This window comes from Ursus americanus, chromosome 24 (assembly GCF_024610735.1).
Source record: "Ursus americanus isolate L20-20 chromosome 24, mUrsAme1.1.p, whole genome shotgun sequence".
Classification (NCBI taxonomy): domain Eukaryota; kingdom Metazoa; phylum Chordata; class Mammalia; order Carnivora; family Ursidae; genus Ursus; species Ursus americanus.
Genome location: NC_142150.1, coordinates 29,434,290 through 29,455,404, shown reverse-complemented (window position 1 = coordinate 29,455,404; position 21,115 = coordinate 29,434,290). Strand labels below are relative to the sequence as shown.

The 21,115-nt window shown below is 55.0% G+C and overlaps 1 protein-coding gene across 6 annotated transcripts in view; it reads right to left on the bottom strand.

Annotated features, from left to right (window-relative positions):
• Positions 1-21,115, bottom strand: part of PRDM11 (PR/SET domain 11) — an 85,773-nt gene that overhangs the window by 11,199 nt on the left and 53,459 nt on the right. For 5 of the 6 annotated variants that reach the window (XM_045808760.2, XM_087854767.1, XM_045808759.2 and 2 more), the window contains 2 exons: positions 18,705-18,772; positions 3,517-3,704 (listed from right to left, as the gene is read on the bottom strand). In XM_045808760.2, the coding sequence (XP_045664716.1) occupies positions 3,517-3,704; positions 18,705-18,772 (256 nt within the window). Of the gene's footprint in view, positions 1-3,516; positions 3,705-9,117; positions 11,298-14,351; positions 14,774-18,704; positions 18,773-21,115 lie in introns of those variants that run through there. The other variant, XM_045808764.2, reaches the window with a different exon arrangement.

Here is a 21,115-nt window from a genome sequence, read left to right as displayed (position 1 = left end):
ATGGCTGCTTCGACTTGGTAAAAGGTACACAGGAAACACCGCGTCCCCTCCTTCCTGCTCCCTGACTGCTTCTAGACAGCCCCGTAGGGCCAAGTCTGACCCGCAGCAACCGTCCTCTCTCACTCTCCCAGGACATCGAAAGACGAGGTGCACGTGAGAGAAAGTGACCTGAACGTCTGTGGTTCTCCCTGACAACCGAGGCAGGAAAAAACGGGAAGACAGGGCCCCTCTGGTGGCTGAGGGCTCCCGGGGGTGCGGGGGGTGGGGGGACAGCCTCCAACAAGATAAAGAGCAGCGTGACCACACTGACCCAAAGCATTCTGGAAATACAGCTGTGTCTCCTTACCTGATCCTTCAAAGGACATTCCCTTTTCTATCTCTTTGATCATGTGACTGACTTCAAAGACGTTGGTGAGTTCCTAACAGTAATTTGAGCCTCATTCTTTAAAATGGCAGACACAGTTTCATACATTGCTACAGAAGGGTGCTCCCTGGGGGGTGCAGATGCTAAAGGGGGACCCTCAGAAGGTCCTGACGGCAGCCCGTGGGGCTGGGAAATCTCAAAGCCTTCCTAGATCAGGCCAGGGCCCTGGGAGATGACTCTAGGCAATGACTTGGCCCGAACGGACGTTGCCATTAGGCTTCCGAAAGCTGGGTTTGCTAAAAGCCTCGGAGTGAAGGCCAAGGGGTCTCTGAGCGATCCAGATGTTCCCGGCTGCGACAGAGCGCTGGCTTCCCACAGCTGGCGAGGGGTGCTGTGCACTGGGCCATGTAGGAATCCGGGTTTCCTACAGGTAAGAGCACAAATGGGGGTAACCGACTCAGGACGCCCCTCTTCTGTCCTCACATGAATGCCCGATGAGCAACCCCATGTTCACGGACCCTGAAGGTCAGGTGGCTCTCACAGCCTACATTTCCGTAACAGCCGAGGGGCAGAAAGAGTGGAGATGAACGCTTGTAAAAAACGCAACATATCTATATTACGATCAGACAGGACATCTGCCCATTCATAAGCTGTAAACATCAAGGGCCACCCTTCCGCTTCTCACGGACCAATCAGGCAGCAAAGAGCTGAGGATGTCGGGAGGTCAAGGCTACACATCACCAGGGAGTCCTCATGCCTCTCTGCTCAAACACAAGGTCATTCAGATTTCCTAGGATGTGTGGGAGACTTCTTTGGACTCAAGGCTTCCAGAAAAATCTAAGGGCCGAAAAAGACCTTTAAACAGCATGAAATTGATTTCAAAGCCTCCATAAAATATGGGCGAAAACACCACCAAGTGAATCAGTGACTTGAAGGAGATTGAATAACATAAATTTTTTGAATACCCTGTATTAGATGTGTCCTGTTCTTACAAGATAACCACAAAGGCATAATTTACACTGTCTTCAGGAAGCAGTTCTGGGCTCCGAGGAATGTCCCTACTTAAGAAGGACTAATAATTCACGCTCTGGCCTTTCTCAGGGCTCCAGCCTCCAATTACGAAGAAACCTCCTTCCACGCAAGACCTTCAGTGATTGAGGGTAGGGATCCCCTTTCCAGAGCGGGGCTGGCACACCAATCTAAGCCTCCACCAACTATTCAGAGTCTGCCAAAGCTACGGGCTACAAAGACATCTCCACATCCAAAGGCCACTGAGCTCACCACTGCTCCCAAGGGCTTTAGGACCAAGCCTACCCGCCCTCCACTGCTCTGGCCCTGCCCCACACGGTGGTGCCTTTCCATCTCCTTCCTGTTTCCTACTGCTCAGCCTGGCCAGGAACAGACCCTCCTTCCTCCCGTATCTTCACAAGTCTTCGCGGATCTCATTTCAAATCTCTCTGCCACGCCTCCTTTGAACCACTCCTGAAAAAGCTCACTCCCTTCTCTGAGCATTCCCCTCGGGTCTCAGGGCTCTCTGAGGATGATTGCAGCTTGAGGTGCTTTGGAGACGACACTGGGGGCGGGGGAAGGACATTACAAATCCAGAAGAATTCAAGAAGATTACGGCCAAGGGACGGAAGCTGAGTCCTCAGACATGACTTCTCTTGGTTTTCTTTTCTTCTGGTGATAACGATTCTTTTGGAGACTTCTTGGCTGTCTACATTCATTTCTTCTTTTATCCATTCGACAAAGATTTATTGAGCTCCTACTATGTACCAGACACGTTTATACAAGGCATCTTCAGAGGGCAAATGGACGCTGTGGCCATCTCATCATAGAAACATGGCTTCCCGAGTGAAATCAGCCTGTGCCCAACCCCAGATCCGAAGAAGACAAAAGATGAGTATGTCTACTGGGTCTCCTCACTGACCATCCAATCACAGATACCTTTTACCAAGTCAGGAAGCAGCTGTGCATTCAATGTCCACAATCTGGTTTATTCGGTTTTGTTTTTAAAAATAGCTTAATTGCAATGGGCCACCCCACCCCCTCTTCATGAAGATTTACTTCCAATAAGTAGGTCAGTCAGGAATGTGATAATCAGGTGGGGCTTCGGTATAGCCCTGGTTCCTGGAACCACATGGACTCTGAGTATTTGAATGTGTATTTTTAGTGCAAGGAAGGTCTCCGGAAAGAAGGAGCCGGACTCGCCAGTTTGCCTTGGCCAGGCTGAGGAAGGGGTAGAGAGGCAAAGGGCTAGGGGCTGGGGAGTATTTTAAGCCCCCTTCCAATGACTCATTTAAATGGAGCCTGGATGGACGTCTCACCCACCAAGCCATCCCCCACACCTAAGGTCCCCTTCCCACCTTCCTCCAACCTTCTTCTTCTAAGACTGTTTGTGCACAGCACGGCATTAGGAATTCCAGGAAGGAGACCAGGAGGAAGCAGGGAGGAAACTAGTTTTGTCAGGGAGGCCATATAACACTAAGTTAGAGGCTAGACCCTGCACGGAGACCGACGTGCGGGAGAAACGCAGCACTGCCCTTCCTAGCCACGTGACCCCGGGGGAGTCACTGGATTTATCTGATGCTCGGTTTCTACGGTTGTGAGATGGGGATCACAGTCCACACGGCATCATCAGAACCAAAAGCTTCCAGTTGAGGGCTTACAGTGGTCAGGGTGGGCGCTGTTCTCGATGGGTTCTATGCAGTACCCACCTAATTGTCCCAGCACGCTCACGAGGCAGGCGCTCCTGTTGTGATAAGCACGAGGACACTATCAAACAGCTGCTTTGCCCTTATGACGTGGTCAGTATTAGCTACTACTGAGACAGTGGCACCTTGTGGCATCTTTCCATCAGTCTGACTTGGGGAAAGAGATCAATTTTGATTAAACGTATGTACTTGGCTCTGGGGCCCCGTCTCTCTTGATACTCGCAGATGCCTGTAACAGGGTTTTGGAGGGCGGAGAACACTCGGGAGTGCCTGCCGCCTTGCCCAGAGCTGCCGCTCACCCCCTAGTCCCTCTGGGTCTCCCCGTTGCTGGTGGACTGTATTTCCCATCAGTTTTCTTAGGAAGCGCCTGGAGAAGCAGCTCTGGCTTCCCCTGCGTCGGGTGGCGGGCGTGGCCCTTGCCTCGGGGTGGGCACTCACCTCTGGCCAGATTGCGGTGGATGGTCTCCTGGGACATGCTGTGCAAGCGCTTCATGTAGTCCTCGCTGTACCAGACCCGGAGCCGCTCCCCGGGCCGGATGTCCCGGCACGCTCGGAAGTAGATGCGCTCGCTGTGCTGGAACGCCAGCAGGTTCTGCTCCCTCTCCTCCCGGGAGATGACCACGTACCTGGGGGCGAGGGGGACAGGTGAGAACACACGGGCCACTCATCGCTGGGCGCCTGCCGGGGCCAGGCACGGTGCTGGGCGGGCGTGGGAGGTCAGAGGTCCCCAAGCACGTGGCATGTACTAAAAAGTCCAGGGGCAGCTGCCTGTCCAGGATCGGGAGGCCAGCTGGGGGCCAGTCCCTGGTCTCAACATTACTGTTTTGTATGACCTCGAGCAAGTCTCCGAGCCTCTAAGAATCTCTTGTTTCCTGAGACCAGAAATGACAGCTGCCCTGCCTACCTCCCAGATTCTGCTAAATACACAAATCAACACCAGATACAAAAATGATTGCACCAGAAAGACATGTATGTCATTTCTTCCTCACTAACTTAAGTGCAGGGATTCCCAGACACCCTCAGGTCTCTGATGGTGGCAAACGTGGGGTTCTTGGACCCTTTCCAGTATTTCACAAAGCGCGTGCCCAAAAGGTCAATTAATAAATGCTAAAGATCACTATCTTTAAAAAGTGGGTGTCCAATGCAGATAGAAGATGGTGGTAAATAAGAGACAAGAGAAGGTTAGTAACCACTCACTAGTCCAAGTTATTTTAAGGTAAGGAAACTAAGACTCAGAGAAGGTAAGTGACTTGCCCAAGGTCACACAGCTAATAAATGGGAGGTGGAACTCTGAGGTCCGTTTTCCCCACTAGAACTCATGACTCCTTTGTGAGCCTGTAAAGCACCAACTCAGCAACACCCAGACAACTTTGAAAGTTCTGCCCAACCCTCAGAAGCTCTCCCTTCCCCAACTCTCCCTCAAATGACATTTCCAACATCCAACCTGCCATCTCCAAAAGATGAGACAATGTAACACGTACAGAGAAGCAGAGGCATACAGATCAAAAGAGGAAATCATTTGAAGTTTAAAGGATCTGTGCTCTGCGAGCATCTAGGAAATTTGGAGCCAAAAATAAACTTCTTTTCCTTATGCTAGGGTTTGTCTAAAAGCCAGGGAAGAAGTCAAAGTCCATCTGACTGGCCTACCCCAAAGAGGTGCATTTAGACCAGTCCAGGGTAAACAGTAATTCACAGAAGCAAACCCAAGTGGGTAACGAACAAATGAAAAGTATTCAGCATCGTTAATCTGAAACACAAAGTAGCTCCTTGTCTCCTTGGCACAGACTTCTCTCTCTTCTTTTTTAATGATAACATCCATATTGGCTAGAAAAGCATCTCCCATACTCACGGTATAGAGTAAATGGGCATGACCCTTTGGGACACAGATTTGGCAATATGGGCTCGACCAAGTATTCGTGCAGCCACGTTCATATCAGCGTGACTCATGACTGTCAGGCAGTGAGAGCAACCCCAGTGTCCACTAATGGATACATGCAGAAACAGAATGTGGAATACACACACGTTGCATACTAATTAGCTTTAAAAAGAAGGAAATTCTGATTTAAGCTCTCACACGAATGAACCCTGAAGACACATACTAAGTGAAAGAAGCCGGTCACAAAAGGACAAATACCGTAAGATTCCATTTATATGAGGTACTTTATACGTACAGTTAAATTCATAGAGACAGAAAGTACAACGGTGGTGGCCAGGGGGAGGGGGGCCCAGTGGGGCCAGGGAAATGGGGAGTTAGGGTTTAATGGGTATCCTGTCTCAGCTGGGGAAGATGAAAAGGGCTCTGGAAATGGATGGTGGTGATGGCTGGACAATGTGAATGAACTCAATGCCACTGAACTGGACACTTAAAAAAAATGTGGTTAAAACGGTCAATTTTCTGTTATGTGCATTTTGTCACAATGTGTGCAAAATTTAAAAAGGGACCATAAGACGCAGACCAAGTAGACAAACTCTGCCCGCCACCACCCTGCCTATGTCACTGTCTACGACAGTGCAAAAGCAAAGACACCCAAACGTCTAGTACTGGAGAAATAGTTTAGCAAACTGTGATACAGTCATACGATGGAATGTTACTCATCTAAAGACAATGTTTTCCAAGGACCTTTCATGACGTGGAAAACAGTCCTGATAGAACCTGGAGTGAGAAGAGTAGGACCGGAAGCTATCTACTCTCCCGTTCCAGTCACGCTCTAAAAACAAGCCTCCATAAGTTACTTGAAGGAAACATACCAGTGTTTTACCAGGGACTGACTATCCATTACAGGTGGGTCTGCTTTATCATTTTTTTTCCTGTATTTTCCAAGTTTTCCTTGTGAAGCAATTACTACAGTTACCCCCCACGTCCACCCCCTAAAAAAAGACACACACGGACGCCAATTCCAGGACTGGTGGTGGTCCTGGCAGCCAGCCGCATTGTGAATCTGCATTTGCACAGTCTCAGGCATAACACCTTTGAGCACATCCTGCCCCTTGTCATCGGGGACAGTTCCGTGGACTCTGTTCTACTCTGCCCTGGAGGAGGCCATGACCCTTCAAAGGGGACCACTAGAGTCCAGGGACCAATCCATCTGACAATTGGCTGCAGCACGGAGCCCCGGGTTGTGGAAGTGAGGCCAAGGGGGGCAGGAGTGCAAATGTGAGCTTTTGGCTGCTTCACTCCCGTTGAGAGAAGCAGCCATGAGCTCTACCCAGGGGGGCAGGGAGTCACACTTGCCGGATTTTTGGCACTTAGACCCCAGAACTTGCTTGGGTCCAGGAACTTAGCCTCAACGGATCTGTGCTTGTCAGCACCAGACACGAGCTCCGGTCTCCCTGAGCCATGAAGACAACACTGTGATCTCCATGACCCCCAGCCATGCCACTAACGAAGAAACTGGGAAAAGGAAAAGAGGACCCCTAGCCTAGAGAAGGCTTTCCGAACGAATACTTCCGAGTCACAACTCCCCAGCGCGGGGGTCTGCTTTTCTCTGGATCTGAGATTCCCCCTGAATGTGCAAAATATTTTCTAGTCCCCAATTTAGTCACAGCCTGGGGTTTGACACCCCAAATTAATCACCCTTGTGGTTAGCACAGAACAGAACCGGGGTAGATCCAAAGTCTCCTACTCCCAGATTCAGAAGGCCAACCATTCATTCCTCTTCCCTCACAAGAATCGCCTGGATCACAGAGCACAAGGAAAGAGACGCTCTTCTCTTTTTTGGGGGGGTGTTTAAGCAATCATCGAGCTCTAAAAGCTAGAATTATTTTCTCTGGCATGCGACTTTAGGAGAAAAAGAGATGAGGAACACGTAACTCTCAGGGATTTCTTCAAAAGAGCAACTTCTAGAATACGTCCAAAGCTTTAGAAAGATTCAGGTCAATTTCCCTTTCTACTTCCTGGTGGTTTCTTGCCCTATAAGAATCAAGGTTTAGGACGAGAACTCCAAATCTTTGTAGCGATCACAGTTTTCCAAAGATAGATAAAAATTGGTCAGCAGCTGGTTGTATCTGGTTGTTTGGAAACTTGGCACTTGAAATATGACATATACGGCAACTCTCAGCAAATCGTAACCACCCATCCCCTCAAGACGTTGAATGGCAGCAAGCTAAGTCCTAACACAAATGACCTCGAATTCGATCTCCCTCTTTTAAGTATTTGGCGGTAACACCCCATGGTTTGATGCACTCCCAGAATCTGTCCCCATACGACAATGCCTTTAAGAGCCACGCCTGTCCCCTTCCGTGGCCGCACACAAGCAAGAGCCCTCCCTGGAAGTCAAGGCTTCTAGAGAGTTCAACTCTCTGTATCTGTTGAGTTGCTAGGTCACTGCTTCGTGGGAGAGGAGGCACGGAGTATGTCGGGAGAAGGTGGAAAACGGCTCACACAGGCCCATCTACAAATGCTACAATTCGTCTGATGGCTTTTCACACCAGACCCACAGAGTTGACGCCCTTTGCAGCAATCAAGGGGGTGGGTGGTAGTGGTGGTGGGGGCGTGTGTTCTGGATTGAACAGTTCGCGATGAGAATGGATTGTTTTGATTCTGAACTCCTTGCTGACTCTGGGTACTGGATAGATAAGCACGAAGACAACACTTCTTCCACCTCACCCGCTGTGCTTTATCAAATGCACCGTATTTTCTAAGCTGAGTCAGGAAACGACTATCGGTTCCACCAGAACAGAGAAAATAACCCACGGGGCTTCCGTGTTGTTGGAGTCAGGGCAGACAAAGGCCAGGCTCAGATGTCCCTGCTCAGTGGGTATGGCCCCGACGGAGAGAAAGCTGCTCCGGCCACGGAGGCAAAAATGGGGAAGAGTGACCAGCAAGAGGCTGGGCTCTGTTTTTTCACATGCGTTTAGGTCTCCGAGCTGGGCGGGTCTTTGGGTCCTGCATGCACCCACCAGATGGTCACCCAAGCTCCGAAAGAACATCGCCGAGCCCGCCTTGAAAGCGGCTAGAGGCCTCAGACCCTTCGGTGGGACTTCCGTATCTTACGCTGAAATTGGCTGCCCATTCACTTTCAACCACTGGCCCCGATTTCGCCTTCCTGTGTTGATGTGCTCGACCCACCATCCCCACTGAAGCCAAGAACAAGAAACTAAAGACACTTCTTCTGAAGTGCACAGGCTCTTCATCTCTCTGTCCCCTTTGCTTCCAACTTGATCCCTGCCCTCCCCAGGACCAGAGCGAGGGGCCGGCCAGGTACTGCTCAGCACCTAGACCACTCTGGAGAAGATCCTGGGCCCAGTTTCACATTATCTTTGCTTGTGGCAGAAATTCGAAAAGTTTGATTTCCATGGCCATGGTTTTCGACCAAGCACAGAAGAGGGTGACCTGGATTCCAAGAGGTCAAAGGCGGGCTGGAACTTTCCAGAGAGGGGACAGATCCCTAGTCAGGACTTGAGGATTTCCTGCTTGGGAGGAGTTCTCTGTGTGCCGGGGAGTAAAGCCAGGGCAATGCCCAGGTTAGGAGGTCCCTTCTCTTCTAAGGAGACTCCCAAAGGGACCTGGAGGAACCGCTCTGGTTACTTTGAAAGCCTCAGCTCTTGGGGGGCAGGGTCTTGCCTGTGACAGATAGATACCAGGATCAGTGGGGAGGCGACCCTCAAAAAAGTTCATGCCTCACGGTGGTCCCTGAAGTCCACTGGCAAATGCACAGCCTTGGACCCTTCCAGAGTCTTCTGCCGGAAAGGGTGACTTTTTTAGGGAGCAGAAGGTAAAATTCACTTAGCCACATCCTGCCTGTGCTGGGCAGAGACTTAACACATGGCTGAATGGTTTCCTATGTGGCTGCTTTGTCTCGCTCAGCTCCTCAGGTCCGTTCTTTCCCTCACAGGGCGGGAGCTAGCATGGTGCCCCATACAGGGGCATCTGAGTACTTTCGGAATCGGGAAATGCCGGCGGCGCTGGAGCCCCTCTGGCCGGCATGCTTTCCCTCAGTCACCTAAGCCCTGCTCTGGGGGCCTTGAGGTTTTCACAGGAAGCGAAGAAAGAGAATATACACCAAAGAAAGATCCTGGAGACTGGGTGCGTTCCAAGTGTGAGATCAATTTCTTTTTATTGCCATCTTAACAAAAAGACTTGGGAAGGCAATCTTGGATTCCAGCATTTTAGGGCAGGGGAAGGCCAGGCAATAATCAAGCCATTGGGCTGCCGGACAGGGGAGTGTTGGGTCTGGGGTAGCAGGAGCCCCCAAAGAACCACAGAGTGGGGAGATGGAGCTGAGGACACAGGGACATTGCAGATGTCCCCCATGCTCTTGACATGGGACAAAGCGTGGTCTGGGATTAGAAGCAGCACTCCAGAAACAGCCGCAGCAGGCACTGGGGAGAGCGGTCCTCCCAACCCCCACCAGGGCTCTAGGGTGCAGACGTGGGAGACGGTGGGCCGGGTGGGGGGGGGAGGAGAGCTTCTGCTAGGGTCAGCCTCAGGCCAGGGAGCAAAGAGAACACAGAGCTGAGCTACACCTGGGTCAGAGCTAAGCTTCCAACTGCCACCCCTCCTCCCTCCCTGACTCGAGGAACCTGGCTGTCTGACCACACTCCGAAATGAAACAGGAAGCTGGAGATGTGTGTCGCTAATGCGTATGCAGCCCAAGCAAGCGGAGGCAAGGCATGCTGGGACCTGGATGGGACAGGAGCCCTGCTGGGTTCTTCTAGCAGCCAGAGGACGAGTCACCTTGTGGGTGTGGAAGCTTCTCCCCAGCGCCTCCGCCCTCTGCCCTAAGGCCAGGGCAGGGCTGGGCACCCACCTCAATGCTGCTGTTGCCTCCCACGGGCCCCCAGGAGAGCGGGGGCAGGGAGCAGCATCCTCCCCGGTCCACATCTGTCCTCTGACCAGGGGAGCCGGGCAAATCCACAGACCCGGCTTCCGGGCCTGCCCCCCGCCCCTCGCCCTCGCCTCGACTAACTGTTGTGGCATCTGTCATCTACGAAATGCAGGTGATGGTGGTCATAATGGTGACAGGAAGACTGGCTGGGCTGCCTTTCCGGCCGTCCTGAGAGCCCACTGAGATCACACCTCTGCTAATGCAGGGAAAGCAGAAGGTGCTCTGAGAACGCCAGGGCCTCTTCTCCTTCCTCCGACGCCATCCCGTTCTTCTCCCCATTCCACAAAACGCAAGCACAGCAGCCGAGCACACGCACCGCGAGGGCAAGCGGAAGGCCAAGGCAGGGGTGCCACCCGCCGCGCTCGGAGCCCTGGGGAAGGAGAGGATGGGCCCCTCCTGGGAGGGCTCATTTCCCTCTGCCCATCCTCAAGTTCCCCCCCTTCGGAAGCAGCAGACTCAGGGCTTGGGAGGCGGCGGTGGCAGCCCCAAGGCTGGCAAGCAGGATTCCGTTCCGACCCCGCCCGCTCTCGCTAGCCTCTTCCGCACGAGGCCGCGGCCGCAGCCGCAGACCAGGAGCAGGCCGCACGCAAGCGTCCCCAGGCGCCGTTGCCCGCACCTTCGGCGGTGGCCGAAGACCAGGGCTGCACACACACACTGTGGGAGCCCAGGGCCGCCGACCTGCATGTGGGGAGGAGATGGCCATCTCCCCGGGATCCTACAGGGGTCACTGGTCCCGGACATGAGAGACGAGCTCCTGTCTGGAGGCCAGGCACCCGGCCTCCATCTCTCCTCCTCCTACTGGAGACGGGCTGGGTTAGAAATTGTGCTTTCTCTTCCGAGACCTGGTAGTCCGTGAGGGGGCCGGGGCCGGGGCCGGGGCCGGGGGAGCCTGCGGGGGCTCTGCCGGGGGGGCCTCGGCCTGAGGGGTTGGGCCCATGGGGGCGACCCCGTCGGGTCCCCGCTGAGACGCCCGAACCCCGTCTCGGATCTCTATCAGCGTCTGGCACATCTGACCCACGCGGCTGGTCAGCTCGGCCATGGTCTGGCCGATGGCGCGCATGCTGCTTGCCATGTCCCGGTGCACGGTGACCAGCTCCTGGCAGAAGTGCTGGAACGCCTCAGTCTGCTGCACGTGGGCATGGAGGAGCTGCCAGTCAAGGCCCGTGCCGGGCGGGCTGGGGTGCGGCCGAGGGGTCCTGCAGGCGGCCTGGGCCTGCGGTGAGGGCCGGGGTAGGGCCTCCGGCTTGGGGCCCACCATCTCGGACTGGTCCGAGGAGGAGGAGGAGCGGAGCAGGGTAGGCCTGGCCAGGTGGGCCTCTTCCTCCGCCGACCGCTGCAGGGACACGCGCAGAGGCTGCCTCGAGGGCCCGGGCGCCTCCTCGTCTTCATCATCTTGGGGGACAGAAACAAAGAAGGGCAGATGATTACAACAGACAGAAAGGGGGCAGCCCTGGGCTTGGGCCCACCCCCACGTCACTCTCTGGCCCCCTGCCCTGCCAGCCCTGAGCCTCATTCAGCACCTGCCTGCTCCCCTCCCATCCACAGAGAAGCACCCGCTCCCCGAATTCCTGAGGCATGCGGCCTAGAAGCCCCTGGAGAGAAGGGGGGCGTGAGTACTGCCCAGGCCCCCTTCCTCTTGCAGGAATGGCACCGCTCTTGCGGGAGAGCCCAGGTCAGGGGACTTGGAGAGCCCAGTCCCCAGACAGCAGATCGATCCCGTCGCTCCCTTCATCTCTCTGTGACTCAGTTTCAGCAGAGCAAAGATGGTGCCTGCTCTGTCCACCTCCCCAGCCACTCGGCCACCTAGCAGGGTTGTCAAGGAAACTAAACAAGAGAAGGGACATGAAGGTGCTTGGCAAAGCCTCAGGAGCCACACCTGCCAAAAGGCGCTCTGAGTTCCAGCCTCTGTGCGCCCGAGGCCGACTTGCTTGCGCCACCTTGTGGCCTTGCAAGAATCTGCAGCTCTAAGTCAGCACAGGGCGCCGCTGCAGGCTGGAGTTGGGAGGCCCAGGCTGGCGCGGGAGTGACCAGACTGGAGGGTGCAGTGCAGGAGAGCCACCTGGGCCGCCAGCCCTGATGTCCCCCACGACCCCCCAGGTGGGCAACCCGGGAGTATCTGACAGCTTGCAGACGCCCTCACCCAGATGGCTCCTTGCAGCCAGTCACAGGGAGAGGGGCCTAGCCCCTGCACACTCAGGCCTTGGCTCTCTTGGGAGCAAGGTTAGGAGCTGATTCCCATGGCAGGAATAAAAAATATACAGGTTCCCTGCCTGTCCCAGAGGGTCTAAATTCAGAACCACCCCCCAGGGAAGGTGATGGGGAGGACAGACAGACCCATCTTGCTTCCAGCCTCACGCGTGCCTCCCCAGGGCCCCAGCGCCTCCCTTGGGCTGGCTCAGGAAGAGCCCAGTTATTCATAACCGCACTTGGTGGCACAGCTGCCATCCCCCCAACCCCGGGGATCCCAGGACACCCATTCTGGCGTGGCAGGGCTGGAAAGAGAGGGCGGGGCTGAGGTGATGGTTCTCCCTCCCCTCCAGGGCCTCCTTCCACAGAGCCCTGGCCTCATGCTGTACCAGCTGGTCGACTGGTCAGGAAAGGGGGGCTGGCCAAGCCTGCAGGGGAGGGGTCCCGGGCCCCCTGCCCAGCCCAGGTGACATTTGGTAACCTCATTACCTTCTGTCTTAGGGAGAGGGAAGAGAGAGCAGGGCAGGATTTAGGGAATGGACTTCACTGGGTTCTAGGCCCCCTTCTTTTTCTCATAACTGGGTAGAATCACCCTAAAACTTAGCAAAACACTGATTCACAGGGAGCTGGCAGACCAGAGCTGGCAGAGCCGGGCTCGAGTCCCACTTCTGAATTAGCTCGGGGGCCATGTCTGCTCCTGGAGCTCAGCTGCCTTGTCTGCATAGCAAGGAAGTCAGATTGGATGGTCTCTGTTCCTGTCCCAGTCCTGAAGCACTGACTCCGCATGGCCACCTGTCAGGAGCCCTAGCCAAACAGGAAATTAGCACAATCCCAATCCCATCGGCAAGGGGCCTTGGAAGGGAAGCAGGGTTTCTGTGAACCACCTTCCCCGGGGTTGGCCAGCGGCTGACTTCCCTGGAGTCCTCCTGCCCTGCTCTAGCTCTCAGAAGCCAGGCTCCCACTGGGACTGTGGGCTGAAGGTGGGGAGTGGGTGTGCACAGAGGCAGAACTGAAGGGGGTGCAGCCCCGGCACAGAAGGGTCTTGACTGCTCCCCCCACCCCCAAGGGGAGCCCCAGCTCGAACCACAGCCCCAATTATAGCCTGCTGGGCCTGGAGTTTCCGCAGTCAGGCCGCTGGCATCCAAGTCCATCCCGGGATGCAGGAAGCCCAGGAGAATGAGGCAGAAGAGAGGTGGAGGGGGGCATGGGGGCAGCAGGGACAGGGAGCGGCAGATCTGGGGGCACCTTAGCGGGGAAGAGAGAGGCAGAGGAACAGGAGGAGTGGGTGTGGGCAGCATGGCGCAGAAGCTCAGCAAAAGATCACAGAAGTAAAGACGTTAGGAAGAGAGAGAGAAAGGACTGATTCCGCCCCCCCCCCCACCGTGGCCTAGGCCCTGAAGACTTGGCTGGCTTCCTCCCGCGCCCCCTCCCCCGCGCCTGCTACACTGGGTTTCCCTGGCTCCTCTCTGTCCTGGAACGTGCCAAGCGCCTTCCTGATGCGGGGCCTCTGTACATGTAGTTCTCGGCCTGGAGGCTCCCCGCTCCCCTCCCCTCCCCTCGCCCCACGCCGAGGCCCAGTTAACTCTTACTCATCCTGCGCCTCTCGGTTCCACTGCCACTCCAGGGCGCACTCCGTCCCCCACCCCGGGAAGAGGCAGATCCATGGCCCCTGGCCCTCAGACAGGGCTGCTACGGACCTGGCAGGGCCAAACGCAAAATTTGAATGCAGGGCCCCTTGTTCAAAAACTATTACGAATTTCAGGAAGGCAAGAGCAGCGCCTTAAAGCCAGCATGGTGCCCCTGTGCGTGCAAGAGCCCAAGGGACACTGCGCAGGTGGCCTAGGGCATATGCCCAGGAAGTCAGCCCTGCTCTCAGGACTTCCTGTGTCCACCCTTCATCCCTTCCTTACGACTGTCCTTGTACAACGACTTAAAGCTCTTGTATTCCCACGAGTCTAGGGACGACCCAAGAGCAGGGCCAGTGTAGGTTTTATATACAACTCTCTTCCCAGCTCCCAGCACAGTTCCTGGCACAGAGTTCAGGAAATATTCTAGAATGAATGAACGGAAAGGGGCGGAGAAGACAGAGCGGGAGAAGGAGGGAAGGGTGCATGGGAAGAGTGGTTGAGACAGAGAGGGACAGAAGAGAGGAGAAGGTGAGGGAAGGGGGGGATGGCGGGGGCGGGGGGAAGGAGGAGGAGGAGGAGGCCGGGGAGCAGGCAGCGGGAGCCCCGGGGAGGGGAGGCCGGCGGTACTCACAGCTGGTCGAGGGGCTGTCGGTGCCATCCAGTTCTGCCCTGGGGAAGCTGTGCCCGGAATGGGCCGTGAGCAGGGTTGACTCGATGGCCCTCTCGTGGGCAGTGAGCACGATGGTGGGGGCCCGGCCCCCAGCCCCGGGGCCCGACAGGGACTGCTGCATGAAGGCCAGCTTGTCCTTGGTCCTCCGTTTCATGTCATCCCATCTGTGCTTAATGTCCTTGACGGAACGGGGGACCTGGCTGACGGAGGTGATTTTCCGAGCTATGCCTTCCCAAATCTTGTCCCTGTCGGCATGGGACAGCCGCATGGTCTCCCTCCCAAAGAGAACCGCTTCGTGGTGGGTCACCTCCGTGACCAGAATGTCCAGCTCCTCCTTGGAGAACTTGGGTTTCCTCTTGCGCTCGGCCAGGGGCGCCACATTCCTTGGGTTGAATATCCCACAAAGCACAATTGGGTAAATGACCGTCCGTGCGGGTGGTCCTCCTCCTTCCTAATTGCCGGCCCCCAGCCGGGGAGCCAGGAGGCACCTGGGCACCCTCGCCTGCTCACCACCACCACACCCTCCTCCTAGCGAGAGGCCCCTTCCCCTACTCCTCGGAGGGTGGGAGGGCAGGAGAGGTGCGGCGTAGCGGGTGGGAGCGTGGCCCGAGTCAGACGCCTTCGGTGGCGGCCCCTGCCTTAGCCCTGGCTAGCGGGGAGAGCCCGGCCGTGCACTCAGCCTCTCCCGGATCCCCGTCCCCGGCCAGGTCAGGAGCAACAAGCACACGGAGCTCGGGGTCGCGACTAGGGAGGGGAAAGCAGAGAGGTGGCCGAGAGCTTTCAAGCACTCCACGGGAACAAAGGGCCCTTCTTGGGGTCAGAGCAGGCCATCGCCCCTACAGATGGCTCACAGGAAGAATATGGACACAGGGTGACTACTGACAGCGGGCTTCCCGGTGTGGGGCCTCGCTGGGGACGCCTGTGATGAGGGCGTGGTCACAGAAAGCTCACTCTGTCCTGTGGCTCTCTTTGTCCCCCTCCCAGGCTCCCAAGTGCCCCCCAGGTTCCCACTCTGGGTGTGTGTAGGCTCCCCCCCGACTACAGTGCTGGCCAGCAGCAGCCTTTTTGGGGGTGGGCTGCTGAGGCCTTTTTGCAGCTCAGGGCAGAACGTGAACAGTCCGTGAGCGCCCACCGGGAGACAAGGTCTGCTGTGACGGAGACCAGGAGTGACCTTGGCTTCCATCTGCACAGAGGAGCCGGGGGCTGCTTGACTGAGACCTTGAGCGAGAACCGCCCAAGAGAGGAACCCAAAATGCGGAGGGGAAACCCGGAGCCCGAGTCACTCCTCTGGCTGCTCCCACGACCGCGGCGAGAGGCCAGGGGCACAGAGATCCTTCAGCCCTCACCTCCCCACACGGCCTACCCAGAGCACCGTAGCTCAGGAGAAAGGAAGGCTGGGGTTTTGTTACCAGGCCAAGACAGTGACAGGCTCCCGGGTCCCGCACTCAGACAGACCTGGAGTTAGACGCCGGGTCTCCTGCGCAAGCCCGCCTCCCCCTCTATAAAATGAGGCTGGTAATTCTGAAGCCACCTTCCAGGGGAGGGAAGGAATTCCTGGGGGGGGGGGGATGTCAATCTCACCGCTATTGGCATTTGAGGCTAGAAACTTCTTTGTGAGTGGCAAGGGGCATCCTGGGCCATGGAGGACGTTTCTCAGCATTCTTGGCTTCTGCCCGATAGAAACCGGTTGCGTTCACCCGCACACTTGTGACCACCCAACGTGTCTCAAAGCAAAACAGCCCCTGGTTTCGGACCACCGATCTCACGAATGCAGAGCCCCTAGCATAGGGATGCCATAAAGTCAACACTCATTACGCCGTTCTCTTCCCGGCCCACCACTTAATGTTTTGAAAAAGCTCGCCAACTCCATTCACTCATGCACGAGACCCTAAGTTGTCACGGTACAAGAGAAGATGTCTGCACACTGGAACGCGCTATCGCAAAAGGAAGCTAGACGTTAAGGGGGAAGGCAGATTCCCAGGATGAACTGGCTTTCCTGTCCTATGACCTCCAGAGAGACATTTCCATGGCAACAAACCACACCCCCAAGCCCCTACCTACTCCTGAGCGTTTAATGGGAGGGGCCCCACCAGCTGTGGTTACCCTGGCGCCATCTTGCTTCAGAATGGGGCTGGCAGATAGGACAGAATGGGCCGAGGACAGACCCCAGGCCAGCAAGGCAGTAGGAGCACAACCCACCCCCCACAGAGCCCAGGAGGCCATGCCTTGCCTGGGCCCTTGTACACAAGCAGAAAGAACACGGGCCCAAAAGCCCCGAGACGGGTTCAAGTGCTGGTTCTGCCCCTGATGGCATGATCTTGTGTAAGATCTTGCCCTGCTCTGGGCCTCGGTTTACCGCTGTAGCAGGAAGGGCAGTACAGAGTAGGGGTTCTCAACACGGGCCGCGAATTGGACTCACGACGGAAAGCTTTACAAATACCAACACCGTGGGCCCATCCTCAGCCCGATGAAGTGAGAATGTCTGGGGTGTCGGATGATGGCTCAGTTAGTTCAGATGATGTCTTTCCTAGGGCTCGTGGTAAAGCCTTGTCCCCAGGGTGAAAGATCAGAGATGGGTGGAAGCGAGGCCCGGAAGCCACTCAGCCGGCAACGTTTCCGGAGCCTCGGAGGCGACGGTGCAGAAAGGCCCTGATGCCAGACTGCACTCAGACACACTCTCCTTTGCTTGCCTACAGCCAGATGGGAGCCACGGGGAACAGAAGCCCAGGCCGGCGGTCCGGTCCCCACTTCTGTGTCCCTGGTCACAGTGCCCTCCAACGCAATCCTGGCCCCTTGGAGGGCCCAGCTCAAAGGCCCCCTGCTCTGTCATCTGGGCGCTGGCCGCACATTGTCTGTACCTTCCTTCAACAACTGCCGTAGAAAGAAACAATTTCCATGGCGGAAGGTGGACATCCTGGGAGGACTGGGAGGGCCCGTCCCCCGCGGGCACCCCATTACACGGTCGGCTCTGCAAATGGGTGGGGAATTGCAAGGGCTGAGCTGACTGGCACCTGGTGGTCCGGCAGAGGGCGGTTAGGAGCGTGTCCATGGCCTTCTCGGAGCCCCCTGAAGGGCACCGGCTCACCAGATGGTGTGAAAGGGGGCTGGAGGGAGGGGTCCACCTGTCCCCGGGGAACCTCTGCTTCTGCCGCTGTTCAGTGGCGGTGAGAACAGCCGCCCTGACAAATAAGAAGACAAATCCTAGCGTGCCCTGGAGAGTGTAAACCGCAGCCCCTCTCACCCTCCCTGTCCCTCCCCTGACCCTCCTCCACAGCTGGCAGGTGGGGAGCACAGGTGGGTAGGAAGGCTCCGGGGAAAAGAACAGCAGACCTCATTGCAGCGTCCCCACCTCCGACCAACTTCTCCTCGTGTGCTTGGAAGGTGGCAGAGTCACGATGCCGCAAGCGCCCTCTTAGGAAGTTCCTGACTGCCCTCCCTCTGGGCACAACCTCTCCTGCATCCCGCCAGCCGCCACGGGTCACAGAACCGCACAAAGGCCCACAGGGGGCCTGATCCATGGTGTCCCCGGTCCGGCCGTCCGAGGCCCTCCCTGCCCTCCCAACCCAGATCCAAACTCCCTGTCCTGGCTCCTGGGGCCCAGAGAGGGGCATCCAGGAGGTGCCAGTACGAGTCTGACCTCCCACACAGCGCACAGTCCCTCGGGGCACAGCCCTGGCACCCCCGCCCGGGCCAGCAGCACAGATCCAACAGGAGAGCTGTGGGTTGAGTCCTCAGTCCCAGGCTCCGGTCAGCCACCCCAGGGCAGGCCTGGGCCAGTCTCCGGCTCTCTCTGGCCGGCCAGGAGGGATCCTTCTGGTGCAAACTTCTGTCCCAAACATGGTACCACAGTAAAACCACTCTGGGAAGTACTCTCGCCTGGGCAGCAAGTACCATCGAAAACTGAGCTAGAGACGGTGCCAGAAGCCTCCTTTTCCACGGGGCCACATCAACGAGTGCTGGCAGCTGCACTGGGATGAGTCCTGCACCCCTGCGGCAGGAGTCGGCCCTGGGAGAGGGGCCAGAGTCCCAGGTGGAGGGCCGCCCCCTCCTTGGCGGGAATGCTGCCCGGAGCTGGGGGCACTGGGCACTCCAGACACAGGGACGAATGTGCAGATGTTAACCCACAGGCCTCCTCCAGAGCCCCCTGATGGAAGGCTGGGAAAGCAAGAGGGTCCCCCAGAGCTACACATATCCCAAACCCTGCAAACAGCAGTATCCACCACTGGAGGCCCCAGAGGCCCCAGCACACTCCCTTGGCTTCCTTTGTGGAGTTTGGGCAAGGCTCCCGGGAAATCAGCAGAAAGCAGGACTCACCTCATCCAGTTGGCTTTAGTCTCATCTGACCCATCTATGGACTTGTAGCGGTTATTCTTGTCCACAATCTGGAAGACAGAGAGAGAGTCTAGAAGGTGCCACCCTCGAGAGGCTCTCGTGTCCCTGGGCTCCTCCCCAAGCCAGGGCCTCCCTCCCTTCTGCTTGCCCTCCTGCTACGATGCCCCTACTGCTGAAGGACTGAAAACAGAGCTGGGGCCAGGAATCCCGTCTGCTTCTCCTGTCCTAACGGAAGACTGACAACATGGCGGACAGGCAGCACTTCCAGGAGCCCTGCACTGCAACGATGAAAGTTAGATCCAGCCCTTCTTCTCTCCCTCTAGCTTCTGTGAGAAACAGAGGCCAGCACTGGATGACCGAGCACACGTGAGAGGGGCTTCCTCCTCTCCCCAACCTCGAACTGGTCAAGAGCCACAGGGTTGGGCTGGGCCCTTCTCTTCTGTGAAATGTCCAGATGTCCTCATCACCCGTGACTCGGAGTTCAGCTGGGTATGGAGTTCTAGGCAGACTGTTCAATTTTCTTTCAGCCCCTGGAAGATTGCCCAAAAGGCTGCCATAGGCTGTTCGGGAAGCTCTGTTGTTCTTTCGTGGATAGGCTGTCCAGGGTATAATTTAAGACTTTCCCTTCATTTTTGATTTAATGCAATTTCCCTTTGTGGTTTTGAAGTGGAGGATTTACTTCCTTAAAATTCTCATTATTTGACAAGCATATTACTTAGGGAAGACATATCTCTTCTTCCATTCTGGAAAATTCTGAAAAACTCTTTTTTTTTTTTTTTTTAAGATTTTATTTATTTATGTGACAGAGAGACAGCCAGCGAGAGAAGGAACACAGCAGGGGGAGTGGGAGAGGAAGAAGCAGGCTCCCAGCGGAGGAGCCTGATGTGGGACTCGATCCCGGATCGCCAGGATCACGCCCTGAGCCGAAGGCAGACGCTTTAACGACTGCGCTACCCAGGCGCCCCTGAAAAACTCTTATGTTTTTGAATACAGCTTCTTACTTTCTCCAGTCTCTTCATGTACAATTTCTATTAAACATATTTGGGACTACCCCCATATCTTTTAACTACCTTTTTCTATTTTTCTCTCTCTCTTTTTCTGGGCACTGCTCTGAGAATATTCCTCAGAACTCTCTTCCAATTCACTAATTCTCTCTTTGACTGTGTCCAGTCGAGAATTTATCCACGTATTAACATTCTTCCTTTCTTTTTCCTTTCTTTTTAAATGAGCACTTTTAATGCAATGAGTATTTTTCATCCCCAGCATCTTCATAGCCATCTTTTCTTCATTCCACCTCTCTGTTTCACAAAGTCACATTCCTTCTTCTTCCCTTTCCTTACAGCTTTACTAAACAATAAGTGACATATAATGTACATTTGATAAATTTTGACAACTGTATACACCCATTGCCACAATCAAGAAAACAAACATATCCATCACCCCCAAGTTTCCTTGTGCCCTAGAATCTCCCCTTCCTACCCCCTCCATCTCTCCCATCCCCAGTCCACAGGCAACCAGTGAGCTTCTTCTTATCACTATAAATTACTTTGCATTTTCTAGGATTTTATATAAATGAAATCAAACAGAAGCCATGCTCTCAGCACAATTATCGTGAGATCTGTCCACATTGATGTGTGTATCAGACTTCATTCCTTTGTACTGGGAAGCAGCATTCCATTGTTTGGATGCGCCGCAGTTGGTTTCATCTACTTCTTGGTAGATATTTGGGTTCTGTCTAGGTTTTGGCTATTACAAATAAATCTGCTAAGAGAATCCGGTTACAAGTCTTTCTGTAGACACGCACATCTCCTGTGGGCAAACACCTTGCAGGGGAATGTAAGTATACTCACACGGTAAGTATATGTATAACTTTCAAGAAACTGCTAAACTGTTTTCCGAAGTGGTTGCAACATTTCACATTCCCATTCAACAGTGTATGGACCCACCAGCTGGTCCGCAACCTTGCCAATACTTGGTATCGACAGTCTTTTTCATTTAGCCGTTCTAATAGGCACGAAGCAGTATCTCATTGTGGCTTTAATTTTACTTCTCTGATGACTAAGGACGCTGAGCATCTTTTCATGCAGTCACTTGTCAGCTGCATATCTTCTCTGGTGAAGAGTCTATTCGAATCTTTGCTCATTTTTAAAATTGGTTATTTTTTCCTTATTATTGAATTTTGAGAGTTTTTTAAAAATATATTTTGAATCCAGTCCATCATCAGACATACGATATATGAATGTTTTCACCTAATCTAAGGCTTGTTTATTCATTCTCTTAATGATATCTTTCTAAGAGCAGAGGTTTTAAATTCAAACAAACAAAAATCCACTGTTTGTTCTTTTTAATGCTTGTTATCCTTCCTTTATTTCTTCAAGGATCCTAAGGCTGAG